The 27,283-nt window shown below is 44.3% G+C and overlaps 1 protein-coding gene across 1 annotated transcript in view; it reads right to left on the minus strand.

The window, feature by feature from the left end:
* The window catches only part of LOC140393227 (V-type proton ATPase subunit B, brain isoform), a 105,225-nt gene that overhangs the window by 49,642 nt on the left and 28,300 nt on the right, over positions 1-27,283 (minus strand). The window contains exons 2-3 of the mRNA XM_072479481.1: positions 1,398-1,453; positions 505-603 (exon numbers count right to left, since the gene is read on the minus strand). Coding sequence (XP_072335582.1) covers positions 505-603; positions 1,398-1,453 — 155 coding nt within the window. The remainder of the gene's footprint in view (positions 1-504; positions 604-1,397; positions 1,454-27,283) is intronic.

Here is a 27,283-nt window from a genome sequence, read left to right on the forward strand (position 1 = left end):
CAACCCTTCTCCCCACCCCCAATTCAAAAGTTTAGACATTTAGGAAGACAGAATCAAATGCAGCCAAAACAAAGTATAAGGGGATTCTGTAAGAGGCTTCTTCCCAAAACAGATGGAAAATTTTGTGGTTTTACAGATTTAATAAATATATTTGGAAAGGGCAAAGTCAACTGCAAGTGTTGAACTGTCTTTTCTTATTCCTACTTCATACTCTTCATATTTTGCTTACAAGCAAATACACAGAACATAAAATTAGATTTCCACAGGTAATACTTTACAGAAACCATTCCAATTGTGATGGTGTCAGTGAACGGCGCACTGCCAAGAAACACATGGAATGGGAACTGGAGAATCCAACCGTAGGTTTTATACTAGGGAGACATTTAAAACATTTCAGAAAAAGTCCTAACAAATTTTTCCAAAGTGGAGATAATTAGCTGATTCAGCCAATAAATTTACTAAACAATCATTCCAACATTATACTACTTCAATACAAACCCTTACCTGTACTACAGCCTTACTGCCACTAACTTCCAGAACTTGTCCACTTCGGATGGATCCATCAGGAAGAGTAAGATGTACAATCTCTGCATACCTTGGAAACTGATAGCAAAGAAACAGAAGCCCTTACTGTTTTAGCTGAGAATGCATACAAATCTAGATATATTACAAAATTCCAAACACCATTTTAATCCAATATTGACATCCGAAAGTTGGTAGCATTTACTAAAGTACATACTGTACTGTAGCTGAATAATAACTTTATAAATATTTAGATCGAGAGAATTTCACATAGAATTTTTATGTTTTGGAGACTAACAGTAATGTGTAGTTGTACCTACACCACATTGACTGCAATGTTCAAGATGGTGGCTCACCACCACCTGATCAAGAGCAATTATGGGTGGGCAACAAATGTTAGTCTTTCTAGCAACGTCCACATCCCATGAATGAATTGAAAAAAAAAGTTAAGGTTTGTACAATGTTGCTGCTGATTTTTGCAAATGCAAGCACTCATTACTAGTTCTTGCCAGTCCTATTCCACCTCATTCCCACACGTTTCCTTCCCACACGTTTCCTGTTCTAAACACAACACTTGAACGCATGCCGATTCAAATACGTTCATTAGTTATTTGCATTTTTATTGCTCGGCAACCGTATAACTTTAGATGATAAAAGGACATTTTACTTAAGTATTTAAATTTAGATTCAGCAGCAGTAAGACCGATTGAATAGACAAAGGTGCTAATTAGGAGTTGTTTTATAAGCACTCTATTGAAATCCTGATATCAGCAAAACCCTTCTTGGCAAAACATTTTAGTTATTATTTTGTTAGCATTCAAACTTATGACTGGCATTCAGAATTGCCCACATTAAGTTTTTACTGGGATAAATACCTTTACTTGGTCCAAGATCACCAGTGGTCCATTAACACCAGACACAGTCTTGTACGCTATTAAAAATAAATATTCACAAGAGAATGAGCGCTTTATTCAGATATGTCGTCATCAAACTCAATGCAAAATATAATAAACAAACACATTATTAATCTACTGATTTTGTAGTGTTAAGACTGCAAGTGAAACTAAATGCAGTTGGTGTAAACAAATGGACTTAATTTTCACATTTTCACTGTCCTCCACTGCAGAACAAAAGCACACATACCACTTCTCAATATATCCAGTTTCTTTGTGTTGTTGTTGTCTGTTTACTAAAGGATTTTCCTTCCGCATCAGCATGGTTACAGAGATCATTTTTAATGGAGTTTAATGAAAAGTAAGATCCATAGAATATATCAATTGCTGGTCAAGCCCTACAGCAACAGCATAATTCACCATTTGATGGACTAGGCACAATGACATTACTGTTGTATGGGTGGTCAACTGAGCCTCACCAAATTGGCAGGAAAAGGAATTTTTGCAGCACGATTTTGATACATTACCAAAATGCAAAACTGCCTTATTAGTATTGAACTGCAACCCTGGCCAGTTGTCTCAGGTGAAGCAGCAATACGGGGAGAGACACAGGCTCACTACCTTGCCTTTTTTCCTTTACATGGGAAAATATTAACCATGCAGACACAGGAGACAATTTGACTATGGTTGACATTTGTTTCTCTGATCAGCCTTCTCTCACATCTGTGGTGGCTGAAGTAAGGGACTGCATTGTTTCGATAGGCCTCTATCACGCTTTGCTTTTTGTGTAATCCGTCAATCTCTTCACCGATATCAAAGCTGCAAGGAAATTAGAACAGACCAGCTCTACTGCAGTGCACTAAAGCTTAGCGGGGTGCATCCACTATGCAACTTAATTAGGCTGCAGCCAACAGAATAAACCATGTCAATGTTCGCTTGCTGTTTCCCACACACCTGCATTTCATTCACTAATAAGCAAACATCGGGCAGAGAAGCAAGGCAAACTGCTCGAGCATGAAAACCATATAACAGTGTTGGCAATCAACTAAAGTATGTTCTAGTTTCCTTTTAAAAGTTGCATAACATTTAAACTAAGGAATATTCCTGAAGCTGATAATCCACTCAGTTACTTACAGAAAAAGCAATATTGCTAAATCTACTTGTAAATAATGCTGAACAAAGAATATTTATTTCTATTAATAGATCATTTTTCAAAAAGCTTCAGGTTAATCATCTCAGAGTGGATCTTTCATTTTTATAACATTTCTTCCCAGTCTGCCATGGGACTTTTTTTTAAAGTACTATACTAATTTGCCAGTGGCAGAGATCTTCAGTGTAACCACGCAACAACGCACAATTAAACCTGAACAATGATTAATGGGGGAAATAAATTAACCAGGTAGTGCAGCAAATATGTGAAGAGGTACCATTTATAGCAATAAAACTTAATTTCAGGTCATTGACTGGTGCATTTAATATATTCAAATACACAACTCGTACAGCTAAATATAATTTTTTGCAATATATTGCATTATTTAGTACAATAATTGATCCATTGGTAAAGAACAAAGCATTTTAATTCAGACAAAGTCTGAAAGAAATGCAGAATACTGCAGTTTCAATATTTTGCTGTCAAAACATCAAGACATTAATTCAAAATATATTTAGCACAATTAAAACATATATAATTTTCCAAGTGAATGATGAAAATTGGATAGCTGGTACACAAAGTGCCATGATTAATGTAAAGAAAGTATTTTTCATTGCTTTGAAATGAGATGGAGTTTAGATACTTTGCACAATTTAATTTGGTAGAAACTCCCTCTACTCACCTCTCCCCCCCCCCCCCCAAAAAAAAATCCATCAGGAAGCGCCATTTCAATTATAAATAAAAACTCTCTCCACCCCTTCCCCACTTGAGCTCAAGTACACAACCCCCCTGTTTAACATGCAGCTCCTGAGCAAGGTCACAAGGCCGCCTGTTCAGCTGCCAGCAGCTTTTGTGTACAAAGATGTTAATTGGTTCTAATCCCTTCATAGAAGCTGTTTTGGTAGCCTGACCCAGCACCCTGAAGGACACCTTGGTGTGAAATACTAAGAACCCATTCAAGTAGGAGTGAAAGAAAGCAGTGTGCATTCCAACACATTTGATTTAAAAGGCTGGAGGGTACAGCATCATTCTGAACTGAATAAATCTTGCAAGTTGTGGTAACAGTGAAGTATGCTCTCTTCAGAGACGTCACCTAATAAGAGTGCCAAAATTTAAAACTTTCAAAATAATACAGCCAAATTACAGAACATTTTACATATTACCCAAATAAAAACTAAATTGCAATACAAGGTCAGTTCAGTTTGTATACATAAGAGCAAGATTGGTATGATTGAGAGAAAAATATCCTTATATACAGTTTATTCAAAAGGTTCTCATGACAGATCTGCTTAGCTTTTTCCATTATTCCCCAATGCCACATTTTTTTTTTTAAAAGTACAAGGTTGGACTAGCCACCCACTACCCTTTGCCAGTGCAAATATACTGCCTCCTCCCCCATCCACCCCCAACTGCTGGTGCAAATATACTGCCCTCCCTTCTTTGTACCCCAATCTTACTTATTAAGAGACCCAAAGAGGCTCATTCGCTATTATTATTCTATCCTTGCATTATTATACAGAATTTGGTAAATTTGGTATTTTAAGGTAACTGGCTGCCATTCAATTGGCAGCTAGTTAACTAGGCAGGAGGCTCATTTGAATGAGTTTATGGATTTGTAAAACTTTAGAGTTATATTTCACACTTAAATACCAAGACGCTAAATAAACATAAATACTCAACTGGTAATGAAACGAAAATCGCTTATTGTCACAACTAAGCTTCAAATAAAGTTACTGCGAAAAGCCCCTAGTCGCCACATTCCGGTGCCTGTTCGGGGAGGCTGGTTCGGAATTGAACGGTGCTGCTGGCCTGCCTTGGTCTGCTTTCAAAGCCAGCGATTTAGCCCTGTGCTAAACAGCCCCATTTAACATCATTCTATCAAAAGCTGTGCTTCATTAAAATGTTATTTGATTGTGATATCTACCTTAAAATAGGCAATGTGAAATATATGAACAGTTTCCTTCTATGCAAATAGTTTAAAATCTTAAATGAGAGGGGATTTTTGAAATCAACATTATTAATCATGAATTTATTTTCAGAAATAAAATTATAGTTAAAAACAGAGCAAGAATAGAAGGTCAGTATGTAATAGCTAGCAGTTTGAACACTAATACTAAGGTCGCGTTTTGGGTTCTATAGGGCCATTTAGATATTTTGCACCGTAAATATATTTAAGTTATTGTATATGGATTTGTTCTTGCAACAGGAAGTGATTTTTCAATACAATTCAATTTCGAAGAAGTTGCTCATATACTTAAAAATTGTTTTGCTCATTAGTAATTTTACAATTACAACATTTTAGTCAGTTTTTAATATGACCTATAAAGTGGTGATATTCTGCCTCTAGAACATATTTATTGAAGTTAAGACAATAAACTTAATTTGTCCAAAGTAATTACTTTTGGCCTACCTATGTAAACAGCTCTAGTCTTTGGTATGTCTGAACGGGGAGGAACTTTATGAAAAGCAGCTTTTATATAGATTATTTTCTTCAACAGATTTGGAGCAAAATTATGCATTAACAGTTTCCAAATTTATAATATTGCTCCACTACAAAATTGGAATTGAGAATCAAATTGATTCTTCTAGATTACAATCTTCAAAACAATTCAAAGGCTAAATAAAGGCTTAAGTGAAATTTCTACTCATTTCTCTGATATCAGCACATTGAAAAAGGATACATTATTGCACCTGTTAGGAACACAAGAGGAGTAGGCCATTCAGCCCACTGAGTCTGCTCTGCCTTTCAAACAGATCATCCTTTGATGTCATTAGCATCCAGAAATCCATCAATTTCTGTCTTGAATATGCTCAATGATTAAGATTCCACAACACGACTTCCGGTTGCGGCGATGACCAGCTAAGCCGCACGTTTCGGCATCTCCCGTTTCAACGGACTTTTGGGCTCTTATCGGGAGCCCAAATATCTTATCAACGGAAATTTTTGACGGCCAAACCCAGTGTGAGGCGACAAAGGAAGGAGTCCCCCCGGGTGTGGATGGAAAGAAGCGATAGTAGTGGCCAGATTGCGGAGGATCCTCTGGAGCAGCGGAAGAGAAGAGAAGGGAGAAGCAAGATGGCGGCTGAGGGAGCCCAGATTGTATGGGGCCCGGAACAGCAGGAGTTCCTCCGACGATGTGTGGAGGAGCTCAAGAAGGAGGTGCTGGCGCCGATGTTGCTGGTAATTGAGTGACTGAAGGAGACGTAAAAGACCCAGGCGATGGAGCTCCGTGGAGTGAAGGCAAAGGCAGCCGAAAATGAAGACGAGATACAGGGCTTGGTGGTGAAGACGGAGACTCATGAGGCACTGCATAAGAGGTGCTTAGGAAGAGGGGGGTGGCGAGAGAGATCGGAGGAGTTAGGGACGGGGAGGGAAGAATGGAGCAGAGAGCGGGGAGGGTGAACGGGGTGTTTAAGTCATTTTATGAGAGGCTGTATAAGTCCCAACCCCCGGAGGGGAAAGAGGGAATGATACACTTCCTGGACCAGCTGGAGTTCCCGAGGGTTGAGGAGCAGGAGGTGGCAGGTTTGGGAGCGCAGATTGAGGTGGAGGAGGTGATTAAAGGAATTGGGAACATGCAGGCAGGAAAGGCCCCGGGACCAGATGGGTTCCCGGTGGAATTTTACAGGAAATATGTGGACCTACTGGCCCCACTCCTGACGAGAACCTTCAATGAGGCTAAGGAAAGGGGGACACTACCCCCGACAATGTCGGAGGCGACGATATCGTTGATCCTGAAACGAGACAAAGACCCGCTGCAGTGCGGGTCATACAGGCCCATCTCCCTCCTAAATGTAGATGCCAAGTTACTGGCCAAAGTGATGGCGACAAGGATAGAGGACTGTGTCCCAGTGGTGGTACATGACAACCAGACAGGGTTTGTTAAAGGGAGGCAATTGAATGCCAATATACAAAGGTTGCTGGGGGTGATGATGATGCCCCCACCGGAGGGGGAGGCGGAGATAGTGGTGGCGATGGATGCAGAGAAGGCATTTGATAGAGTGGAGTGGGACTACCTGTGGGAGGTACTGAAGAGATTTGGATTTGGAGAGGGTTTCAGCAGATGGGTTCAGCTCCTGTACGGGGGCCCCGGTGGCAAGCGTGGTTACAAACAGGCAACGATCCGACTATTTCCGATTACATAGGGGCACAAGTCCCCGTTACTGTTCGCGTTGGCAATCGAGCCATTGGCCATAGCGCTGAGGGGCTCTAAGAAGTGGAGGGGGGTGCTCAGAGGAGGAGAGGAACATCGGGTATCATTATATGCGGATGATTTGCTGCTATATGTGGCGGACCCAGTGGAGGGGATGCCAGAGATAATGCAGACACTCAGGGAGTTTGGAGAGCTCTCGGGATATAAATTGAATATGGGAAAGAGTGAACTTTTTGTGATGCACCCCGGGGAACAGGGCAGGGGGATAGACGATCTGCCGCTGAGGAGAGTAGCAAGGGATTTTCGATATCTAGGGATCCAGGTGGCCAGGAACTGGGGAACCTTGCATAAACGTAACTTGACGCGACTGGTAGAGCAGATGGAGGAGGACTTTAAGAGGTGGGACATGGTGCCCCTGTCATTGGCGGGCATTGGCCTCAGGGACCTTGGGCGAGCGCTGTTCAACACTGGTCCCCACAAGCAGGGTTCTAGACAGAACGGCACTCATGGGGGTGCCCCAGGGGATCGGAGGACCCCAGCTGTCCTTTGGGCAGGGTGGTGCCCTGGCACTGGTGGTGCCACCAGGGTTTCTGGCAGTGCAACCTGGGTGCCAACCTGGCACTGTCGAGGTGCCAACCTGGCATGTTTCGTGGACATGCGATTGGGCCAGGGTTAGCCTCGTGTGGGTGTTGGGGTGGATGCAGGGGGGCTGGCCTGCTCCGGAGACCCTCCAATTTTGCATTTGGCCCGGGGCGGGGGGCAGGGATTGTTTCTGGGGCCTCAGAGATCGGGACGCCATAGAAAATGGTGTTCCAAACTCTCGCTACATTGGTGAGTTCCAGCGAGTGGAGCACCCCACAGAAATTGGGCAGCACGGTAGCCTTGTGGATAGCACAATGGCTTCACAGCTCCAGGGTCCCAGGTTCGATTCCGGCTTGGGTCACTGTCTGTGCGGAGTCTGCACATCCTCCCAGAGTGTGCGTGTGTTTCCTCCGGGTGCTCCGGTTTCCTCCCACAGTCCAAAGATGTGTGGGTTAGGTGGATTGGCCATGATAAATTGCCCTTAGTGTCCAAAATTGCCCTTAGTGTTGGATGGGGTTACTGGGTTATGGGGATAGGGCGGAGGTGTTGACCTTGGGTAGGGTGCTCTTTCCAAGAGCCGGTGCAGGCTCGATGGGCCAAATGGCCTCCTTCTGCACTGTAAATTCTATGTCTATGTCTAGTACAGACGGTTAAAATGGTGGTCCTCCCGAGGTTTCTTTTAGTGTTTCAGTGCCTCCCCATACTGATTACAAAGGCCTTTTTCAAGAAAGTGGACAGGAGTATTATGAGCTTTGTGTGGGCTGGAAAGACCCCGATGGTAAAGAGGGGGTTCCTGCAGCGCAGTAGGGACAGAGGCGGATTGGCACTGCCGAGTCTGAGTGACTATTATTGGGCCGCCAACGTGTCCATGATATGTAAGTGGATGAGGGAAGAAGGGGCGGCGTGGAAAAGGCTGGAGATGGCGTCCTGTAAGGGAACAAGTTTAAAAGCACTGGCGACGGCGCCGTTACCGTTCCCCCTGAAAAAATACACCACAAACCCAGTAGTGGTGGCAACTTTGAAGATTTGGGGGCAGTGGAGACGACATAGGGGAGTGACGGGTGCCTCGGTGTGGTCCCCGATAAGGAACAATCACAGGTTCGTCCCGGGGAGGATAGATGGGGGATTCCAATCTTGGCAGCGATCAGGAATTGGGAAGTTGAAGGACTTGTTCTTGGACGGGACGTTCGCGAGTTTGGGAGCATTGGTAGAAAAATACGGGTTGCCACCTGGGAATGCCTTCCGATATATGCAAGTGAGGGCATTTGCGAGGCAACAGGTGAGGGAATTTCCGCAGCTCCCGGCGCAAGGGATCCAGGACAGAGTGATTTCGGGGGCAAGGGTTGGTGAAGGTAAAGTGTCCGATATATACAGGGAAATGAGAGACGAGGGGGAGACGATGGTAGAGGAGCTGAAGGGTAAATGGGAGGAGGAGCTGGGGGGAAGAGATTGAGGAGGGGCTGTGGGCGGATGCCCTAAGTAGGTTAAATTCCTCGTCCTCGTGTGCCAGGCTTAGCCTGATCCAATTAAAGGTTCTACACAGGGCGCATATGACGGGAGCAAGGCTGAGCAGATTTTTGGGAGTGGAGGATAGGTGCGGGAGGTGCGCGGGAAGCCCAGCGAACCACACCCACATGTTTTGGTCATGTCCGGTATTGCATGGGTTCTGGGTGGGTGTGGCAAGAGTGATCTCAAAGGTGGTGGGAGTCCGGGTCGAAACGAGCTGGGGGTTAGCTATATTTGGGGTTGCAGAAGAGCTGGGAGTGCAGGAGGCGAGAGAGGCCGATGTTTTGGCCTTTGCGTCCCTAGTAGCCCGGCGAAGGATTCTACTTATGTGGAAAGAAGCCAAACCCCCGGGCGTGGAGGCCTGGATAAACGACATGGCAGGGTTTATAAAATTGGAGCGAATAAAATACGCACTAAGAGGTTCGGCTCAAGGGTTCACCAGGCGGTGGCAACCGCTCCTTGACTATCTCGCAGAGCGATAAGAGAAAACAGGAAAGACAGCAGCAGCAACCCAGGGTGGGGGGGGGGGGGGGGGTGTATTCGGTGTTTTCCTTTTTTTTTCTTTCTCTCCATGTTAGTTGTTTATATTTATTTTTTCAGTATTATTATTTCTTTTTTCTTGTTCTTTTCCTGCACTTGTTGTTAGTTTAATATATTGTTTAAATAACGGTCAATGTACATTTTGTTACAAAGTTGTAAAAATGGAAAATTCTTTTTGATCAAAGATTCCACAACACTCTGGAGTAGAGAATTCACCACCCTGCGAATGGGCGGCATGGTGGAATAGTGGTTAGCACTGCTGCTTCACAGCACCAGGGACCCGGGTTCAATTCTAGCCTCGCCTGCGTGCAGTTTGCACATTCTCCCCTTGTCTGTGTGGGTTTTCTCCGGGTGCTCTGGTTTTCTCCCACAATGTAAAGATGTGCCAGTTAAGTGCATTCGCCATAAGATTGCCCCTTAGTGGCCAACGGTTAGGTGAGGTTACATGAATAAGGCAGAAGAGTGGGTCAAGGCTGGGTGCTCTTTCAGAGAGTCGGTGCAGATTTGATGGGCCAAATGGCTTCCTTCTGCAATGTAGGGATATTATTCTATGAAGAAATTCTCTCTCATCTCAGTCTTACATGGCCTGCCCCTTATTCGGAGACTGTCTCCTGGTTCTAGATTCACCAGCCGGTGGGGGGGGGGGGGGGGGGGGGGGGGGGCGGCCTGTGCAGAAACTATCCACATCTACCCTGACACACTCTGAAATAACTTTGTACCTTTCCATCAGATCACCGCTTATTCTTTGAAATTCTGTAGAGGACTGGCCCAGTTTCCTCAATCTCTCTCATTAGACAATGACCCCATCCCATGGACTAGTCTGGTGGACCTCTGGTGCACTTCCTCAATGGAAAATCTATTCTTCCTCAACCAAGGTGACCAAAACTGTACACAATACTCCAGGTGCAGTCTCACCAAGTCTCGTACAATTGCAGCAAGAAATTGTTATTCCTGTACTCCCAGTGAGCCAGAGAAGACACAGCCAGAGTGAGACAGCAAAGAGTGAGTTTGGGAATTTGAATCTCGGTGGGAATTCGAAGCTGGGTGGGGAGGAAGTGCTTTTTATCCCTGGTAAGTGACCGGTAAGTAGTTTTTCTGTTTTCTTTTGTATATTTATTTATTTTTTTCTTCGTTGCTTTCTTTTTGGAAATTGTAGTTGTTGAAGTTAACCGAAGGTTTAAGACATGGCAGGAGATCTCAGACCCAGGTCATGCTCCTCGTGTGCGATGTGGGAGCTCAGGGACATGTGCAAGAAGTGTGTCCAGTTGCAGCTCCTGTTAGACCGCTTGACGGCTCTGGAGCTGCGGATGGGCTCACTTTGGAGCGTCCGCGATGCTGAGGACGTTATGGATAGCACGTTTAGCGAGTTGGTCACATCGCAGGTGAAAGGTACTGAGGGAGATAGAAAATGGGTGACCAAAAGACAGAGCAAGATTAGGAAGGCAGTGCAGGTGTCCCCTGCGGTCATCTCCCTGCAAAACAGATATACGGCTTTGGATACTGTTGAGGGAGATGGCTCACCAGGGGAAGGCAGCAGCAGCCAGGTTCATGGCACTGTGGCTGGCTCTGCTGCGCAGGAAGAAGAATGGCGGGGCTATAGTGATAGGGGACTCAATCGTAAGGGGAACAGACAGGCGGTTCTGCGGACACAATTGAGACTCCAGGATGGTATGTTGCCTCCCTGGTGCAAGGGTCAAGGATGTCTCGAGCGGCTCCAGGACATTCTGGGGGGGGGGGGGGAAAGAGGGGGTGAACAGCCAGCTGTCATGGTGCACATAGGCACCAACGATATAGGTACAAAATGGGACGAGGTCCTACAAGCTGAATTCAGGAAGTTAGGAGTTAAACTAAAAAGTAGGACCTCAAAGGTAGTAATCTCAGGATTGCTACCAGTGCCACGAGCTAGTCAGAGTAGGAATGTCAGGATAGATAGGATGAATGCGTGGTTCGAGAGATTCTAATTGCTGGGGCATTGGAACCGGTTATGGGGGAAGTGGGATCAGTACAAACCGGACGGTCTGCACCTGGGCAGGACTGGAACCGATGTCCTGTTTGCTAGAGCTGTTGGGGAGAGTTTAAACTAAATTGGCAGGGGAATGGGAACCGATGCAGGAAGTTGCAAGGTAGTAAAACAGGGACAGAAACAAAAGGCAGTAAGGGGGAAAGTGTAAGGCAGACAAGCCATAGTCAAAAATCAAAAAGGGCGACAGTACACGGTACAGTGACTGAGGGGAGCTCAGTGAATAGGACCAGGAATACTAAAAGGAATAAAACGGGAAGTAAAAGCATTAATGGTAAGCGACGCAGCAGTTTGTTACATGAAGATATGGGTTCAGCGACAAGGAAAATTAGGAGAAAAGTTCTGAGGAAATATAACTTAGGAGAGGTTACTGATCGAGGTGTTAAGATTCAGAACAGAGATTTAAAAAAACCATAAGTGTACTTTACCTGAATGCTCGGATTCGGAATAAGGTAAATGAGTTGATGGCGCAAATCATCGTGAATGACTATGATTTAGTGGCCATTGCTGAAACATGGTTAAAGGATGGACACAACTGGGAGTTAAATAATCCAAGGGTATCAAACTATTCGGAAGGACAGATTGCATGGTAAGGGAGGTGGTGTAGCTCTGTTAATTAAGGATGACATCCGGGCAATAGTAAGGGATGACATCGGTGCTATGGAGGATAAGGTTGAATCCATTTGGGTGGAAATCAGGAATAGTAAGGCGAAAAAGTCACTGATAGGAGTAGTCTATAGGCCACCAAATAGTAACATTATGGTGGGGCCGGCAATAAACAAAGAAATAACTGATGCATGTAGAAATGGTACAGCAGTTATCATGGGGGATTTTAATCTACAAATCGATTGGTTTAACCAGGTTGGTCAAGGCAGCCTTGAGGAGGAGTTTATAGAATGTATCCGCGATAGTTTCCTAGACAGTATGTAATGGAACCTACAAGGGAACAAGCGGTCCTAGATCTGGTCCTGTGTAATGAGACAGGATTGATTCAGGATCTCATAGTTAGGGATCCTCTCGGAAGGAGCGATCACAATATGGTGGAATTTAAAATACAGATGGAGGGTGAAAAGGTAAAATCAAACACTAGTGTTTTGTGCTTAAACAAAGGAGATTACAATGGGATGAGAGAAGAACTAGCTAAGGTAGACTGGGTGCAAAGACTTTATGGTGAAACAGTTGAGGAACAGTGGAGAACCTTCCAAGCGATTTTTCACAGTGCTCAGCAAAGATTTATACCAACAAAAAGGAAGGACGGTAGAAGGAGGGAAAATCGACCATGGATATCAAAGGAAATAAGGGAGAGTATCAAATTGAAGGAAAAAGCATACAGAGTAGCAAAGATTAGTGGGAGACTAGAGGACTGGGAAATCTTTAAGGGGCAACAGAAAGCTACTAAAAAAAGCTGTAAAGAGTAAGATAGATTATGAGAGTAAACTTGCTCAGGATATAAAAACAGATAGGTTTCTACAAATATATAAAACAAAAAAGAGTGGCTAAGGTAAATATTGGTCCTTTAGAGGATGAGAAGGGAGATTTAATAATGGGAGATGAGGAAATGGCTGAGGAACTGAACAGGTTTTTTGGGTCGGTCTTCACAGTGGAAGACACAAATAACATGCCAGTGACTGATGGAAATGAGGCTATGACAAGTGAGGATCTTGAGAGGATTATCACTAAGGAGGTAGTGATGGGCAAACTAATGGGGCTAAAGGTAGACAAGTCTCCTGGCCCTGATGGAATGCATCCCAGAGTGCTAAAAGAGATGGCTAAGGAAATTGCAAATGCACTAGTGATAATTTACCAAAATTCACTAGACTCTGGGGTGGTCCCGGCGGATTGGAAATTAGCAAACGTGACACCACTGTTTAAAAAAGGAGGTAGGCAGAAAGCGGGTAATTATAGGCTAGTTAGCTTATCTTCGGTAATAGGGAAGATGCTGGAATCTATCATCAAGGAAGAAATAGCGAGGCTTCTGGATGGAAATTGTCCCATTGGGCAGACGCAGCATGGGTTCATAAAGGGCAGGTCGTGTCTAACTAATTTAGTGGAATTTTTTGAGGATATTACTACTGCGGTAGATAACGGGGAGTCAATGGATGTGGTATATCTGGATTTCCAGAAAGCCTTTGACAAGGTGCCACACAAAAGGTTGCTGCATAAGATAAAGATGCATGGCATTAAGGGGAAAGTAGTAGCATGGATAGAGGATTGGTTAATTAATAGAAAGCAAAAAGAGTGGGGATTAATGTTTCTCTGGTTGGCAATCAGTAGCTATGGTGCCCCTCAGGGATCAGTGTTGGGCCCACAATTGTTCACAATTTACATAGATGATTTGGAGTTGGAAACCAAGGGCAATGTGTCCAAGTTTGCAGACGACACTAAGATAAGTGGTAAAGCAAAAAGTGCAGAGGATACTGGAAGTCTGCAGAGGGATTTGGATAGGCTAAGTGAATGGGCTAGGGTCTGGCAGATGGAATACAATGTTGACAAATGTGAGGTTATCCATTTTGGTAGGAACAACAGCAAAAGGATTATTTAAATTAAAATATTAAAACATGCTGCTGTGCAGAGAGACCTGGGTGTGCTAGTGCATGAGTCGCAAAAAGTTGGTTTATAGGTGCAACAGGTGATTAAGGCGGCAAATGGAATTTTGTCCTTCATTGCTAGAGGGATGGAGTTTAAGACTCAGGAGGTTATGCTGCAATTGTATACTGTGTTAGTGAGGCCACACCTGGAGTAGTGTGTTCAGTTTTGGTCCCCTTACTTGAGAAAGGATGTACTGGCATTGGAGGGTGTGCATAGGAGATTCACTAGGTTAATCCCAGAGCTGAAGGGGTTGGATTACGAGGAGAGGTTGAGTAGACTGGCACTGTACTCGTTGGAATTTAGAAGGATGAGGGGGGGGATCTTATAGAAACATATAAAATGACGGGAATAGATAGGATAGATGCGGGCAGGTTGTTTCCACTGGCTGGTGAAAGCAGAACCAGGGGGCATAGCCTCAAAATAAGGGGAAGTAGATTTAGGACTGAGTTTAGGAGGAACTTCTTCACCCAAAGGGTTGTGAATCTATAGAATTCCTTGCCCAGTGAAGCAGTAGAGGCTCCTTCATTAAATGTTTTTAAGATAAAGATAGATAGTTTTTTGAAGAATAAAGGGATTAAGGGTTATTTATGGTGTTCGGACCGGAAAGTGGAGCTGAGTCCACAAAAGATCAGCCATGATCTCATTGAATGGTGGAGCAGGCTCGAGGGGCCAGATGGCCTACTCCTGCTCCTAGTTCTTCTGTACTCAAATCCCCTTGCAATAAAGGCCAACATACCATTAGCCTTCCTAATTGTTTGCTGCACCTTTTAGTAACTCATGAACAAGGACACCAGGCCCCTTGGATACCAGCACTTCCTAACCTTTCGCCAAGTGGTTAACGTCACACCTTATTCACATTATATCCCATCTGCCATGTCCTTGCCCATTAGCTTAACCTGTCTAAATTCCCTTGAAGCTCCTTCAAACTCCCCACAATTTACTTTTTTACTTGGTTTTGTCATCAGCAAATTTAGGAATATTACATTTGGTCTCCACATCAAAGTCATCTATATATTGTGAACATCTGTGGCTCCAGCACTGATCCTTGCCGTAGGGACCAGTCACAGCCTGCTAGCTTGATAATGACCCATTTACTCCTACTCTGTGTTCTGTTTGTTAACTACTTCTCAATCCAGACCAGCATATTAAACCCCAATCCTATGTGCTTTATTTCTGTTTACTAACCTCCCATGTAGGACCTTACCAAAAACCGTCTGAAGATCCAAGTATGCCACATCCACTGATTCTCCTTAATCTATCCAAAAGTAATATCCTCAAAAACTCCAACAGATTTGTCAAACATGATTTCTCCTTCATATATCCATGTTCTATAAATCTGCCCAATTATATCATTGTTTTCTAAGGGCAGGATTTTCTGCACAACCTCGCGGGAGTGGAGGCTGCCCGCAATTGGCCGATGATGGGATCTTCTGACCCCGTCACTGTCAATGGGGTTTCCCTTTCTATGCCTGTGGTGGAGATTCTCCATTGGCTGGACCCAAAGAATTCGCTAGCAAAAACAGCCTGAAAATGCAGGTCCAAATGTCCAGTTATCACACCCTTTATAACAGATTCTAATATTTTGCCTATTGTTGACATCTAACTAACAGGTCTGTACTCTGTTTTCTCTCTCCCGCTCTTAAATAGTGGAGTTATATTTGTTTGCTAATTTCCAATTTGCAGGAACCTTTCCAGAATCTATGGAACTTTGGAAGCTAACCACCAATAACGTATCCATTATCTCTATAGCCACCTCACTCAAAACTGTGATGTAGCTCATCTAGTCCAAGAGATCTCCCAACCTTCAATTCAATTAATTTTGAGTACTCCCTCTTATCAATACTTTAGGCAAATCATGTTTTTTTAGTAGTAATATTTTACCAAAAATGCTGGTTGTATGGAATAAAAGTGATTGGGTTGTGAACTGACATTTGGCACTGGCTGTTCCCCTCAACCATGTGAAATCACTTGAACCTGTTCAGTAAGTTGTGGAGAAAAGCAAAGTGGACTTTTAAGGAGCATCTTCATGTTTAACAGGAATAAATCCCTGGAAGAGGTTTTCTCCAAGAATGGGCGGATCTCGGAGGTGAGAGCAATTAAAGATAAAAACGGGGATAAATTGGCCAATTATAATCTAGCTAGGGAAACATGGAGGCTGGGAAATTAACGGATCGCCATCTCTCCCCTAAACAATAAAAAATTACCTGCAACTGAAAGGAAGGAGGTTGTATCTCAGATCAAGACTCAATGTCACTGGTTGTAGAAGCTGCGTCGTCCATAGCTGCAGCCTCCCCGGACCAGAATATCAGTCCTCGAGAGTCGTCCTGCCAACAGACATAGCTGGCTCTCAGATTTTTCTTGGCATGCTCCATCCAGATCTGCTGCCTGTCGAGGGATTTTCCATTCCCCACCTCTAGTGCATCCCTGGCATCTTCTGGGTTTTTGAAAGTGATGAAGCATGATTATTGCTCTTGGAAATCTAATGGACTCACATTTGTCCTTCCTATTTTGTTTCATATATCTAAAGAAGCTTTTACAGTCCGCCTTTATAGTCTTGCTAGCTTGCACTGATATTCTCTTTTCCCCTTTTAAAATCAATTTCTTGGTTTTCCTTTGCTGGATTCTAAATTGCTCCAAGTCCTTGGTCTTTGACAATCTTATAAATCAATTCTTTTAATCTAATGCAATCTTCAAACTTGGATTGGATTGGATTTGTTTATTGTCACGTGTACAGAGGTACAGTGAAAAGTATTTTTCTGCGAGCAGCTCAACAGATCATTAAGTACATGAGAAGAAAAGGGAATAAAAGAAAATACATAATAGGGCAACACAACATATACAATGTAATTACATAAGCACTGGCATCGGATGAAGCATACAGGGTGTAGTGTTAATGAAGTCAGTCCATAAGGGGGTCATTTAGGAGTCTGGTAACAGTGAGGAAGAAGCTGTTTTTGAGTCTGTTCGTGCGTGTTCTCAGACTTCTGTATCTCCTGCCCGATGGAAGAAGTTGGAAGAGTGCATAAGCCGGGTGGGAGGGATCTTTGATTATACTGCCCGCTTTCCCCAGGCAGCGGGAGGTGTAGATGGAGTCAATGGATGGGAGGCAGGTTAGAGTGATGGACTGGGCGGTGTTCACGACTCTCTGAAGTTTCTTGCGGTCCTGGGCCGAGCAGTTGCCATACCAGGCTGTGATGCAGCCCGATAGGATGCTTTCTATGGTGCATCTGTAAAATTTGGTAAGAGTCAATGTGGACATGCCGAATTTCCTTAGTTTCCCGAGGAAGTATAGGCGCTGTTGTGCTTTCTTGGTGGTAGCGTCGACGTGGGTGGACCAGGACAGATTTTTGGAGATGTGCACCCCTAGGAATTTGAAACTGCTAACCATCTCCACCTCGGACTCATTGATGCTGACAGGGGTGTGTACAGTACTTTGCTTCCTGAAGTCAATTACCAGCTCTTTAGTTTTGCTGGCATTGAGGGAGAGATTGTTGTCGCTACACCACTCCACTAGGTTCTCTATCTCCCTCCTGTATTCGGACTCATTGTTACTCGAGATCCGGCCCACTATGGTCGTATCGTCAGCAAACTTGTAGATGGAGTTGGAACCAAGTTTTGCCACGCAGTCGTGTGCGTACAGGGAGTAGAGTAGGGGGCTAAGTACGCAGCCTTGCAGGGCGTCAATGTTGAGGACTATTGTGGAGGAGGTGTTGTTGTTCATACTTACTGATTGTGGTCTGTTAGACAGAAAATCGAGGATCCAGTTGCAGAGTGGGGAGCCAAGTCCTAGGTTTTGGAGCTTTGATATGAGCTTGGCTGGGATTATGGTGTTGAAGGCGGAGCTGTAGTCAATAAATAGGAGAATAATGTAGGAGTCCTTGTTTTCGAGATGCTTTAGGGATGAGTGTAGGGCCAGAGAAATGGTGTCTGATGTGGACCGGTTGCAGCGGTATGCGAATTGCAGTGGATCAAGGCGTTCTGGGAGTATGGAGGTGATGCGCTTCATGATCAAGCTCTCGAAGCACTTCATTACGACTGAAGCCTGCCACTGATCGGTAGTCATTGAGGCACATTGCCAGGTTCTTCTTTGGTACTGGTATGATGGTGGTCTTCTTGAAGCAGGTGGGGACCTCGGAGTGGAGTAGGGACAGGTTAAAGATGTCCGTAAATACCTCTGCCAGCTGGTCCGCGCAGGCTCTGAGTACACGACCAGGGATCCCGTCTGGGCCCGTCGCCTTCCGAGGGTTCACTTTCAGGAAGGCCAATCGGACTTCGGAAGCTGTGATGGTGGGTATGGGTGAATTATGGAATGCTGGGGCACTCGCCAGCGGATTGTTGGTTACCTGCTCGAAAAAAGCATAGAATGCATTGAGTTCATCGGGGAGGGGTGTGCTGCTGCCAGAGATACTGTTCGGCTTTGCTTTGTAGCCCGTTATGTTGTTTAGTCCTTGCCACAACCGCCGAGAGTCTGTGACTCTAGCTTGGGTTGATGTTCTCTCTTGGCATTCCGGATGGCTTTGCGGAGGTCGTACCTGGATTTCTTGTAGAGGTCAGGGTCGTCTGCCTTGAACGCCTCAGATCTGTCCTTCAGTAGGGAGTCAATCTCACGATTGAGCCATGGTTTCCGGTTGGGGAACGCACGTACTGCTTTCTTTGGCACGCAGTCTTCCACACATTTGCTGATGAAGTCTGTGACGGTGGTGGCATACTCATTTAAGTTGGTCGCTGAGTTCTTAAATATGGACCAGTCCACTGTCTCTAAGCAGTCACGTAAGAGCTCTTCTGTCTCCTCGGACCAGCACTGCACAACCTTCTTAGCTGGATTCTCCCGCTTGAATTTCTGCTTGTATGCCGGGAGAAGGAGCACCATCGTATGGTCTGATTTCCCAAAGTGCGGTCGGGGGATGGAGCGGTAGGGCCCTTGATTTTTGAGTAGCAGTGGTCAAGAGTGTTGTCACCCCTGGTGGGACAGATGTGCTGGTGGAATTTTGGCAGTACACTCTTGAGGTTGGCCTTGTTGAAGTCTCCGGCCACGATGAACAAGGCCTCCGGGTGTTCTGTTTCGTAGTTGTTTATTACTGTGTATAGTTCGTCCAGCGCCTTCCTCACTTCTGCCTGGGGTGGGATGTAGACCGCTGTGATAATGGCTGAAGTGAACTCACGTGGAAGATAATATGGACGGCACTTCACGGTCAGGTATTCCAGGTCTGGGAGCAATTGGTCGCCAGAGTCGCCACATCCAAGCACCAGGAGGAGTTGATGAGGAGGCAAACCCCTCCACCCTTCGCTTTGCCTGATGATGCTGTGCGGTCCGCCCGGTGAATTGAGAAGCCTTCAGGTTGTATGGCACAGTCCGGTGATGCAGGGGTGAGCCATGTCTCTGTGAAACAGAGCACACAGCAGTCGCTTACTTCCCTCTGAGAGGTAAGTCTGGCGTTAAGTTCATCCAGCTTGTTTTCGATTGCTTGGACGTTTGCCAGAAGTATGCTGGGGAGAGGGGTCTTGAAACCGCGTTGCTTCAGTCTAACCTGCAGACCACCACGTTTTCCTCGCTTCCTCGGTCGGCGGCTGCTGCTGGATGATCCTGGGATCCGATAGCAGATGTCAACTTATTTTATTCGCTACAGTAGATTTATCTTTCCTCTTGTTTTTTGCATCTTATTGGAATGTACATTGTTGTAGACCATGTGGATCATCTTTAATTACTAGCCATTGCCTGTTGGCCAATTTAGTTATAAAAATATTAATAGCGGTGCCTTATCCACCATAGTGATTGTTCGCATGTAAATCACTTGAAATGAAAATAGTTTATTGTCACAAGTAGGCTTCAAATGAAGTTACTGTGAAAAGTCCCTAGTCGCCACATTCCAGCACCTGTTCGGTGAGGCTGGTATCCATATAGAGACTCTATCCACAGAATCCATTGAATCGTTGCAGTGCAGAAGGAGGCCATTCAGCCCATCATGTCTGCATTGACCCTACGAAATAGCACTCTACCTCAGCCCACTCCCCCACCCTATCCCTGTAACCCCGTGGATTGATCACGGCCAATCCACCTGCACATCTTTGGACCGTGGGAGGAAACTGGAACGTCCGGAGGAAACCCACGCAGTCACCCAAGTCCGGAATCGAACCTGGGTCCCTGGCGCTATGAGGTAGCAGTGCTAACCACTGTCCCACAATGCCGCTCTCAAGAGTTTGGCATAAGAGAAATAGTCTCTACATTTTCAAAATGTTTGAGAGAGCACCATTGCAAAAGAATAACTGGGAGGCTTGCCACAAAACTATTTTGAACTGTCAATTCATCTTAAGATGAAAACAAACCCCGAGTAGGTTGCAAAGCTCATGTTTATGGTAAATGTCGATTTCCACACCTATTGCAATATTCTGTGAAATAATCTCCTTTACAGAATATTTACATGGACGCAATATCAACAATCACTCGTTCATCTGCAGTGTTCATGAATTTGGATAACACTGAAAAAGCAAACAGTAGCGGTGCCTTTACTTCAAAATGCATCAATTTAGTTGTAAGGTAACTCTTTCACTCTCCCTACCTACCAGTCCCTCAAAGTGGGAATGCTTGCCACGGAACCCGTAATAGTGAAATTAATGCAAGTGTCAGTACATTTCACAGCGGACTACATTCTTTTGTACCATTCAAATATTTTAGTTTACCGCTCTTTCAAAATCAATCATGGAAACAGACAAAGCAGCTCAAACCATTGCACACTCCTCCCAACCATCTCGGAAAGATTTCAAAACGGAAGTCAAGAAGCTGCCAGAGGATTAATTAGGTCCAGTTTCAGTGCAGTGTTAGCTTTGAATAACTTTTATCTTGCATTATATTCCCTATAAATACTATAAATTATAGTTATTTCTTTCTTGGGCATTAATATATTGGCAGCATAGGTACAGTAGTAGGCTAGTCAGCCCTTCCAAACCCTGTTCTGCCATTTAATTATATCGTAGTTGGCTGAACTATACACAGCCCACATTTATCCACTTTGACGCATACTCCTTGATAACTTTACCTAATAAAAATCCATCTATTTCAGTCTGAAAGCTTCAAATTACCCAGCAGCACAGCTGTTTTTTTTGTGGGGGGGGGGGGGGGGGAGAAAGAAATGAAGAGGATGCACTTGGAAAGTGAGTTCAAGATGTCTACTTCCTGATTCCATGCTTGAATGGTCTGGTTTAAATTTTAACTTTATGCCCTGTTGATCTGGTGCTCCCCCTCCACCCCCCAAACAGGAAACAGGTCCTATTTAAGCCATTTCTCATTTTATTTAGCTCATTTCAATCTCCTCTCCAAAGCAAAGCAGCTAAGTTTATACAACCAGTCCTCAATTTACCCTTTCACCCCAGGCATTCTGTTGAATTTGCATTACACCACTTCCAGGATCAATATATCCTTCCTGAAGTGCAACGCCCAGAACTGTACACTACTGGAGAGGGGGCCTGACTGAAGCATCTTACAGCTGGAACACGCAAGATGGTAATTCAATCAAGAGTGTAATAGACAAACTGTAACAGTATAACTGGAGATGCTTACAAGCTTCAGCAGAGGCCATGAGATCAACCCGAAGCAAGAGGTTTTCGAAGTAGGGTCTCAGATTTCTGTACTTGTTAATTTAGTAGCATGTTGCTAATTTGACAGAGTTTCTTGGCCCATTAGCAAAAGGCTACTTAAGTATTTAGAAACTGCAGACTTGCTATAATTAATTAGAATCATCAATCCAATGACTGCCTTAATTTTGGGAAACTTAAATACAATAAATTCTCAAAATTATGAATCTCTGCCATAACAAACTGTTCTGCTTTTAATCCGAATGTCATTAACAAAAGATCTTAACAAAACTGTAGCCAGAAATCTGTCCTGATGGAACATCTACCACAATAGGAAAAAACAGAAATGCAGATCTTACTGGGAAAATTGCTTCTTGCAAACACCCTATATTACCACTTCTCTTCAACAAACTGAACTATTAAATTAGTTCGTCAATCATATTTTCGAATACAACTTTCTAAAAATTGCCATTGGGTATTTTTCTATATTACAGGTGTTATATATAGTAAATGCAAGTTACTACGCAAGCGTGAAATAATATAATCATAGATCATAGAATTTACAGTGCAGAATGAATCATTGCAAATCTCAGAAATGACCTACTTTCACCATTTTTTTTACATTTCTTGGTTTGGTTTGTTATAAAGGGAGTTGCGCTTCAGAAGTTATTAAAAAGTCTGGAGATAAAAAGATTTTTCTTCAGAACCCAGTTCTGAGGAAAAGAGTCATATTGGACTCAAAAACCAGTTTCTCTCTCCACAGATCTGGCCTGACCGGAGCTTTTTGGCACTTTTGTTTTTATTTCAGATTTCCAACATCCACAGTATTTTGCTTTTATTATCAAAAAGATTTTCCTCTTGCATTGCATCACCGGGAACGCACCCAAGCACTTGTGGGGTTCCTTGTTCCAGGCAACAAATCACATGCAACATAAAGAAAATAAGGGAAACAAAGGTGTAACATGAATCAAGTAATAACGGAACAACTCATTCAGATAGCGCTGATTTATTTTCTATTTTCACATTGACTGCACTGTAAGAGATAGTGAAGAACAGTTAGATCCAAACTGAAGGCTTTTCATGTATCCTACAATACAGGCATCTAAATTCTGCACTAAGTAAAGCCAACCATCTGCTCAATTATGCTATATGACTTCAGTGAAATCCACTCATTCCAGTGAAATCATGTGCAAAGTAGAACTGACATAATGAGAACATACCAGATTACAATAGAGGAAAAACATGACAATCGCCCAGTCTATTTATTCTATCGACAATATGTGTAACAGAACATAGGTTAAGACTCCCATAACTACCCCTTTTCAACGGAATAAAAAAGGTTACATTAAAAGCAACAGAATTCACTTCATGTCACAGAAACATGAATAGACATGTTATATTACCCCTCGCTATAAAAGAGTCTGGCATTCAGAGGGCAAATTTGATTTTATGTCTTTTTAATAAGATGGCTGCATGTACTGTAGTACAAGACTCTTTGTCGAAGAATGTCCTTGACGACTGCCAATTTTAAAATCATGCTTGGCCACATGTGCATGATTCTCTTAATATTCTAGAGAAATCTCCTCTCCACTCTCCTCCCCCCCGCCCCCCCTAACAATTTACTTTCCCCTTCTAAAATGCTTTTTTTTCCACAGGATGTAATCCAGTATGTCACCAGCTAGCTATGTGTATGCCAGGCTATTTTGGTGTGATGGTGTGAGTGGGGAGGAATCGCAGTAAGCTGAATCTTTTCAATGCGTCTACAACTGTGCATTTGCAGTAGGAGTCATGGGACAGCACCCGTGTGGTTTCTCCAGTGAGCAGCACAGTTGAAGGATCAAACTTAAGATGCTCCGTCTGTATTGCTCAGTTAATCACTACATTAACTCTGCACAGAGAACAATTACTTGAATGTAGTAACAAAGAAAACTTGTCACAATACTAGTTATAGCTGTAATTCAGTTTATGCTATTCAAGCTAAATATTTAAGAAATACATCCAATTTGTGGTCCAGTCTATTTGCATTTGGGCATTAGAACAATGCAACAAAGTAAGAACACCAAATCATGAGCTAGGACTTTACACAATAAATCATCACTCAATACAACAAATTCACGATGATTGTAGAAGTTGCTGGGCTGTGCAACATCATATATCCAGGTTAAAGTCCTTAAGGTTTGTTTGGAGTCACTAGCTTTCGGAGCATAGCTCTTTATCAGGTGACCCACCTGATGAAGGAGCTATGCCCTGAAAGCTAGTGACTCCAAACAAACCTGTTGGACTTTAACCTGGTGTTGTAAAGCTTCTTACTGTGCCCACCCCAGTCCAACGCTAGCATCTCCACATCATCATATATCCAGTTTAACATCATATATCCAGTTTTGTGAGAATAGTTATTGATACCAAAATAGTTAAGGTATTTCCAAAAAATATACCATGCATGTCAAGGGATTTTAAAAGTGTCTGAATGAGAGGAAATTGGCATTTCTTAAAAGGTGGAATTGATATCATGGCAAAAGCAAGGGAATTCAAATCCAAAATGAGGAAAGTAAAAATAATTTTTTAAAATAACGTGGAATGTAGGTTTGCATTGCCAATCCAAGGCAAGCATGGGATGGGCTTAACACAATGACAGGTAGGCAAAGGAAAAAAAACAGAATGCGTTATGGACTGTCCTACTTTTGTTAATGATCTTCATCAATTTTATGGAAGATTTGATGTGGTTGATTTCAAAAATTAATGTAACAAGGTGTGTGATAGGATGTACATTAACCCGTGCAGTTATCAAAGAATTGCATCATATCTTTCCCATATTAAACCATATAAAACTCCTGGTCCTCATGGACTATGGAGGTAAAGTACTGAAAGTATATGCTCATCAGTTTAAAGGGGTACTGACACGGTTATTTCAATTTCTGTTGTACGTACTGTAGGTACTGTTCCAAATACTTGGAAAGCATCAACCATCATACCTGCGCCTAAGAAGCCAGGAGCCAAATTATTTAATGATTTTAGATCTGTGGGTTTTCTTTAACAAACTGTTTCAGATCATTTTGATCCCCTATAATTTGCTTATAAAGCACATAGAGAACGGAGGATGCCCCTCTTCCTATAATGAACCTTTTTTTCAACAATATTTTTATTGGTTTATGTATTTGTAACAAGGAAGAAAAATGGGGAAAAAAAGGTATGAACACATAGGAAACCTATATGGATACGTGGCATATTTACATTGGGCTCCCCAGTGATCGGTTACCACAACTATACTGTAACTATATACATGTTGCCACATGGTATTAAACAGGTCAGAAGTGTGTTTGAGGCCACAAAGGTATAAACTGTTGTTGTTTGCCATGGTCGCATCCATAGCTTTCTTTCCTTCGGGTCCTCTGCACCTACTTCCCCTGCACTCTGGGTGTTGCCTCCCCTCCTCCCTTCTGACCCCACCCCCTTGTCTTTTCCTTTGTCCAGTTTGACCCCTCCCCCCCCCCCCCCCCCTCACCCCCCCCCCCCCCCCACCCAACCATCCCCTATTTGTTCCTGGTCTCGAACAGGCTGGTAAATTGCTTTCATGTGTTGTGGAAGCCTTCTCCCGATCCTCAGATGGTGAATTCTATCTTCTCCAAATGGAGGAATTCTGCCAAGGGGAACAACCAGTCTGCAGTCGTGGGTGGCACTGCTCTCCAGCCGAGCAAGAGTCTCCAGTGGACGATCAGGAAGGCAAAAGGCAGGGCGCCTACCCCTCTCCCTATAAAGAGCTCTAGCTGTTCCGAAACCCTGAAGACCGCCACTAGCGGGCATGGCTCCACCCATACCCCAACCTTAAACATCGCCTCGAAACAGGCAGTCCAGTACCTGACAAGTCTGGGACAGGACGAGAACATGTGGGTGTGATTGGCCAGGCCTCCCTGGCACCATTCACATTTATCCTCCACCTCTGGGAAGAACCCGCTCATGCGTGTTCTGGGCGCACACCCTGTGCACTACCTTTAGCTGCGTTTGGCTCAGCCATGTGCATGCTGAGGTGGAGCTCGTCCTATGCAGTGCCTCAATCCAGAGTCCTCCCCCATCTCCATGCCCAGCTCCTCCTCCCATTTTTCCATGTCTCACCCAGCTGTGTCCTTACCTCGTCCATACTAAGGTCCATAGTGTTGGACTCGCCAACACGAAGGACATTCAAATGGTCATTGGATCGACATATGGACAATAAGGGAATAGTGTAGATGGGCTTTAGAGTGGTTTCACAGGTCGGCGCAACATCGAGGGCCTAAGGGCCTGTATTGCGCTGTAATATTCTATACATGTCTGCACAGTTACCGTCCCCTAGTCTGTCCGACGTTAGAAGTCTGTCTAGGGTGTGTCTGAGTAGCTGGGGGAACATTGCAGTCCCCTCATGGAGGAAGGTCCTTAGTTGCTTATATTGGAGCTTGTTCTCTTTTGGGAGCTGGAGCTTGTCGCCCAGGGTCACTAGACTGCCATCGACGTACAGGTGCCCTACCATCAGTACCCCTTCGTACTGTTAGCCCTATTGTTGCCGGGCTGAATTTCTGTTTTTTGAAGATGGGGACCATAGCGGACATTGCACTTGGATTGAAATGGTGTCTTAGCTGATTTCAAGTAGTTAGCTTGGCCACCACCACTGGCCTTCTCGAGTACTTGGCTGGGGGAAATGGGAGAGTGGCCGTGGCCAGTGCTTAGAGGAAGTCTGTGTGTATGAGGTCTCCTCCATTTTCACCCATTCTGCCTCCGACTTGGTCTTACATCCCCATACCTTTTCTGCCTCAGCCGTCCCTCCCCCCACACAAACACCATGATTAGTTTGTCTACTTTGGTGAAGAAGGCCTTGGAGATGAAAATTGGGAGGGATCTGAACATGAAGAGAAATCTTGGCGGCAGCACAATTGTTTGAATTGTCTGCACTCTTCCCACTAGGGAGAGCGGGAGTGAGTCCCAGCTCCACAGGTCTCTCTTTACCGCTTCACCAGGCTGGGTAGGTTCCACCTATGGATCAGTGTTCAGTTGTAGATCCCCTAGTATTCCCCCCCCCCCAATTTTCAGACAAATAGCAGCGGGAATAATGGGCATCCCTGCCTCGTGCCCCTGCACAGCTGGAAGTATTCAGAGCTGGTGGTTTGTCCATATGCTTGCCATGGAAGCATATGGACAAACCAGCTGGGTGAGACATGAAAAAACTGTACTGTAGTTTCACCCATGAGGTGAACCCTGGCCTACCCAAACCATTCCAGTACTTCCATGGGGTGCTTCAATTCGATTCTGTCGAAGGCCTTCTCTGCATCTTGGGAAATGATAATTTCTGGTGTCGCCTCCCCGGGTGGACTCATAATCACGTTCAGCAGGCATCTGATGTTCGACATGGGCAGCACGGTAGCACTATGGCTTCACAGCGCCAGGGTCCCAGGTTAGATTCCCCTCTGGGTCACTGTCTGTGCGGAGTCTGCACGTTCTCCCTGGATTTCCTCCGGGTGCTCCGGTTTCCTCCCACAGTCCAAGGACATGCAGGTTAGGTGGATTGGCAATGACAAATTGCCCTTAGTGATCAAAAAAAAACATTAGGAGGGGTTATTGGGTTATGGGGATAGGGTGGAAGTGAGGGCTTAAGTGGGTCGGTGCAAACTCGATGGGCCGAATGGCCTCCTTCTGCATTGTACGTTCTATGTCTCCCCTTGACAAAGCCTGTCTGACCCTCCGGACTACCTCCGGCATGCTACTCTCTAGTCGCCACCCCAGGATCTTCGCC

This window comes from Scyliorhinus torazame, chromosome 16, assembly GCF_047496885.1.
Source record: "Scyliorhinus torazame isolate Kashiwa2021f chromosome 16, sScyTor2.1, whole genome shotgun sequence".
Lineage (NCBI taxonomy): Eukaryota > Metazoa > Chordata > Chondrichthyes > Carcharhiniformes > Scyliorhinidae > Scyliorhinus > Scyliorhinus torazame.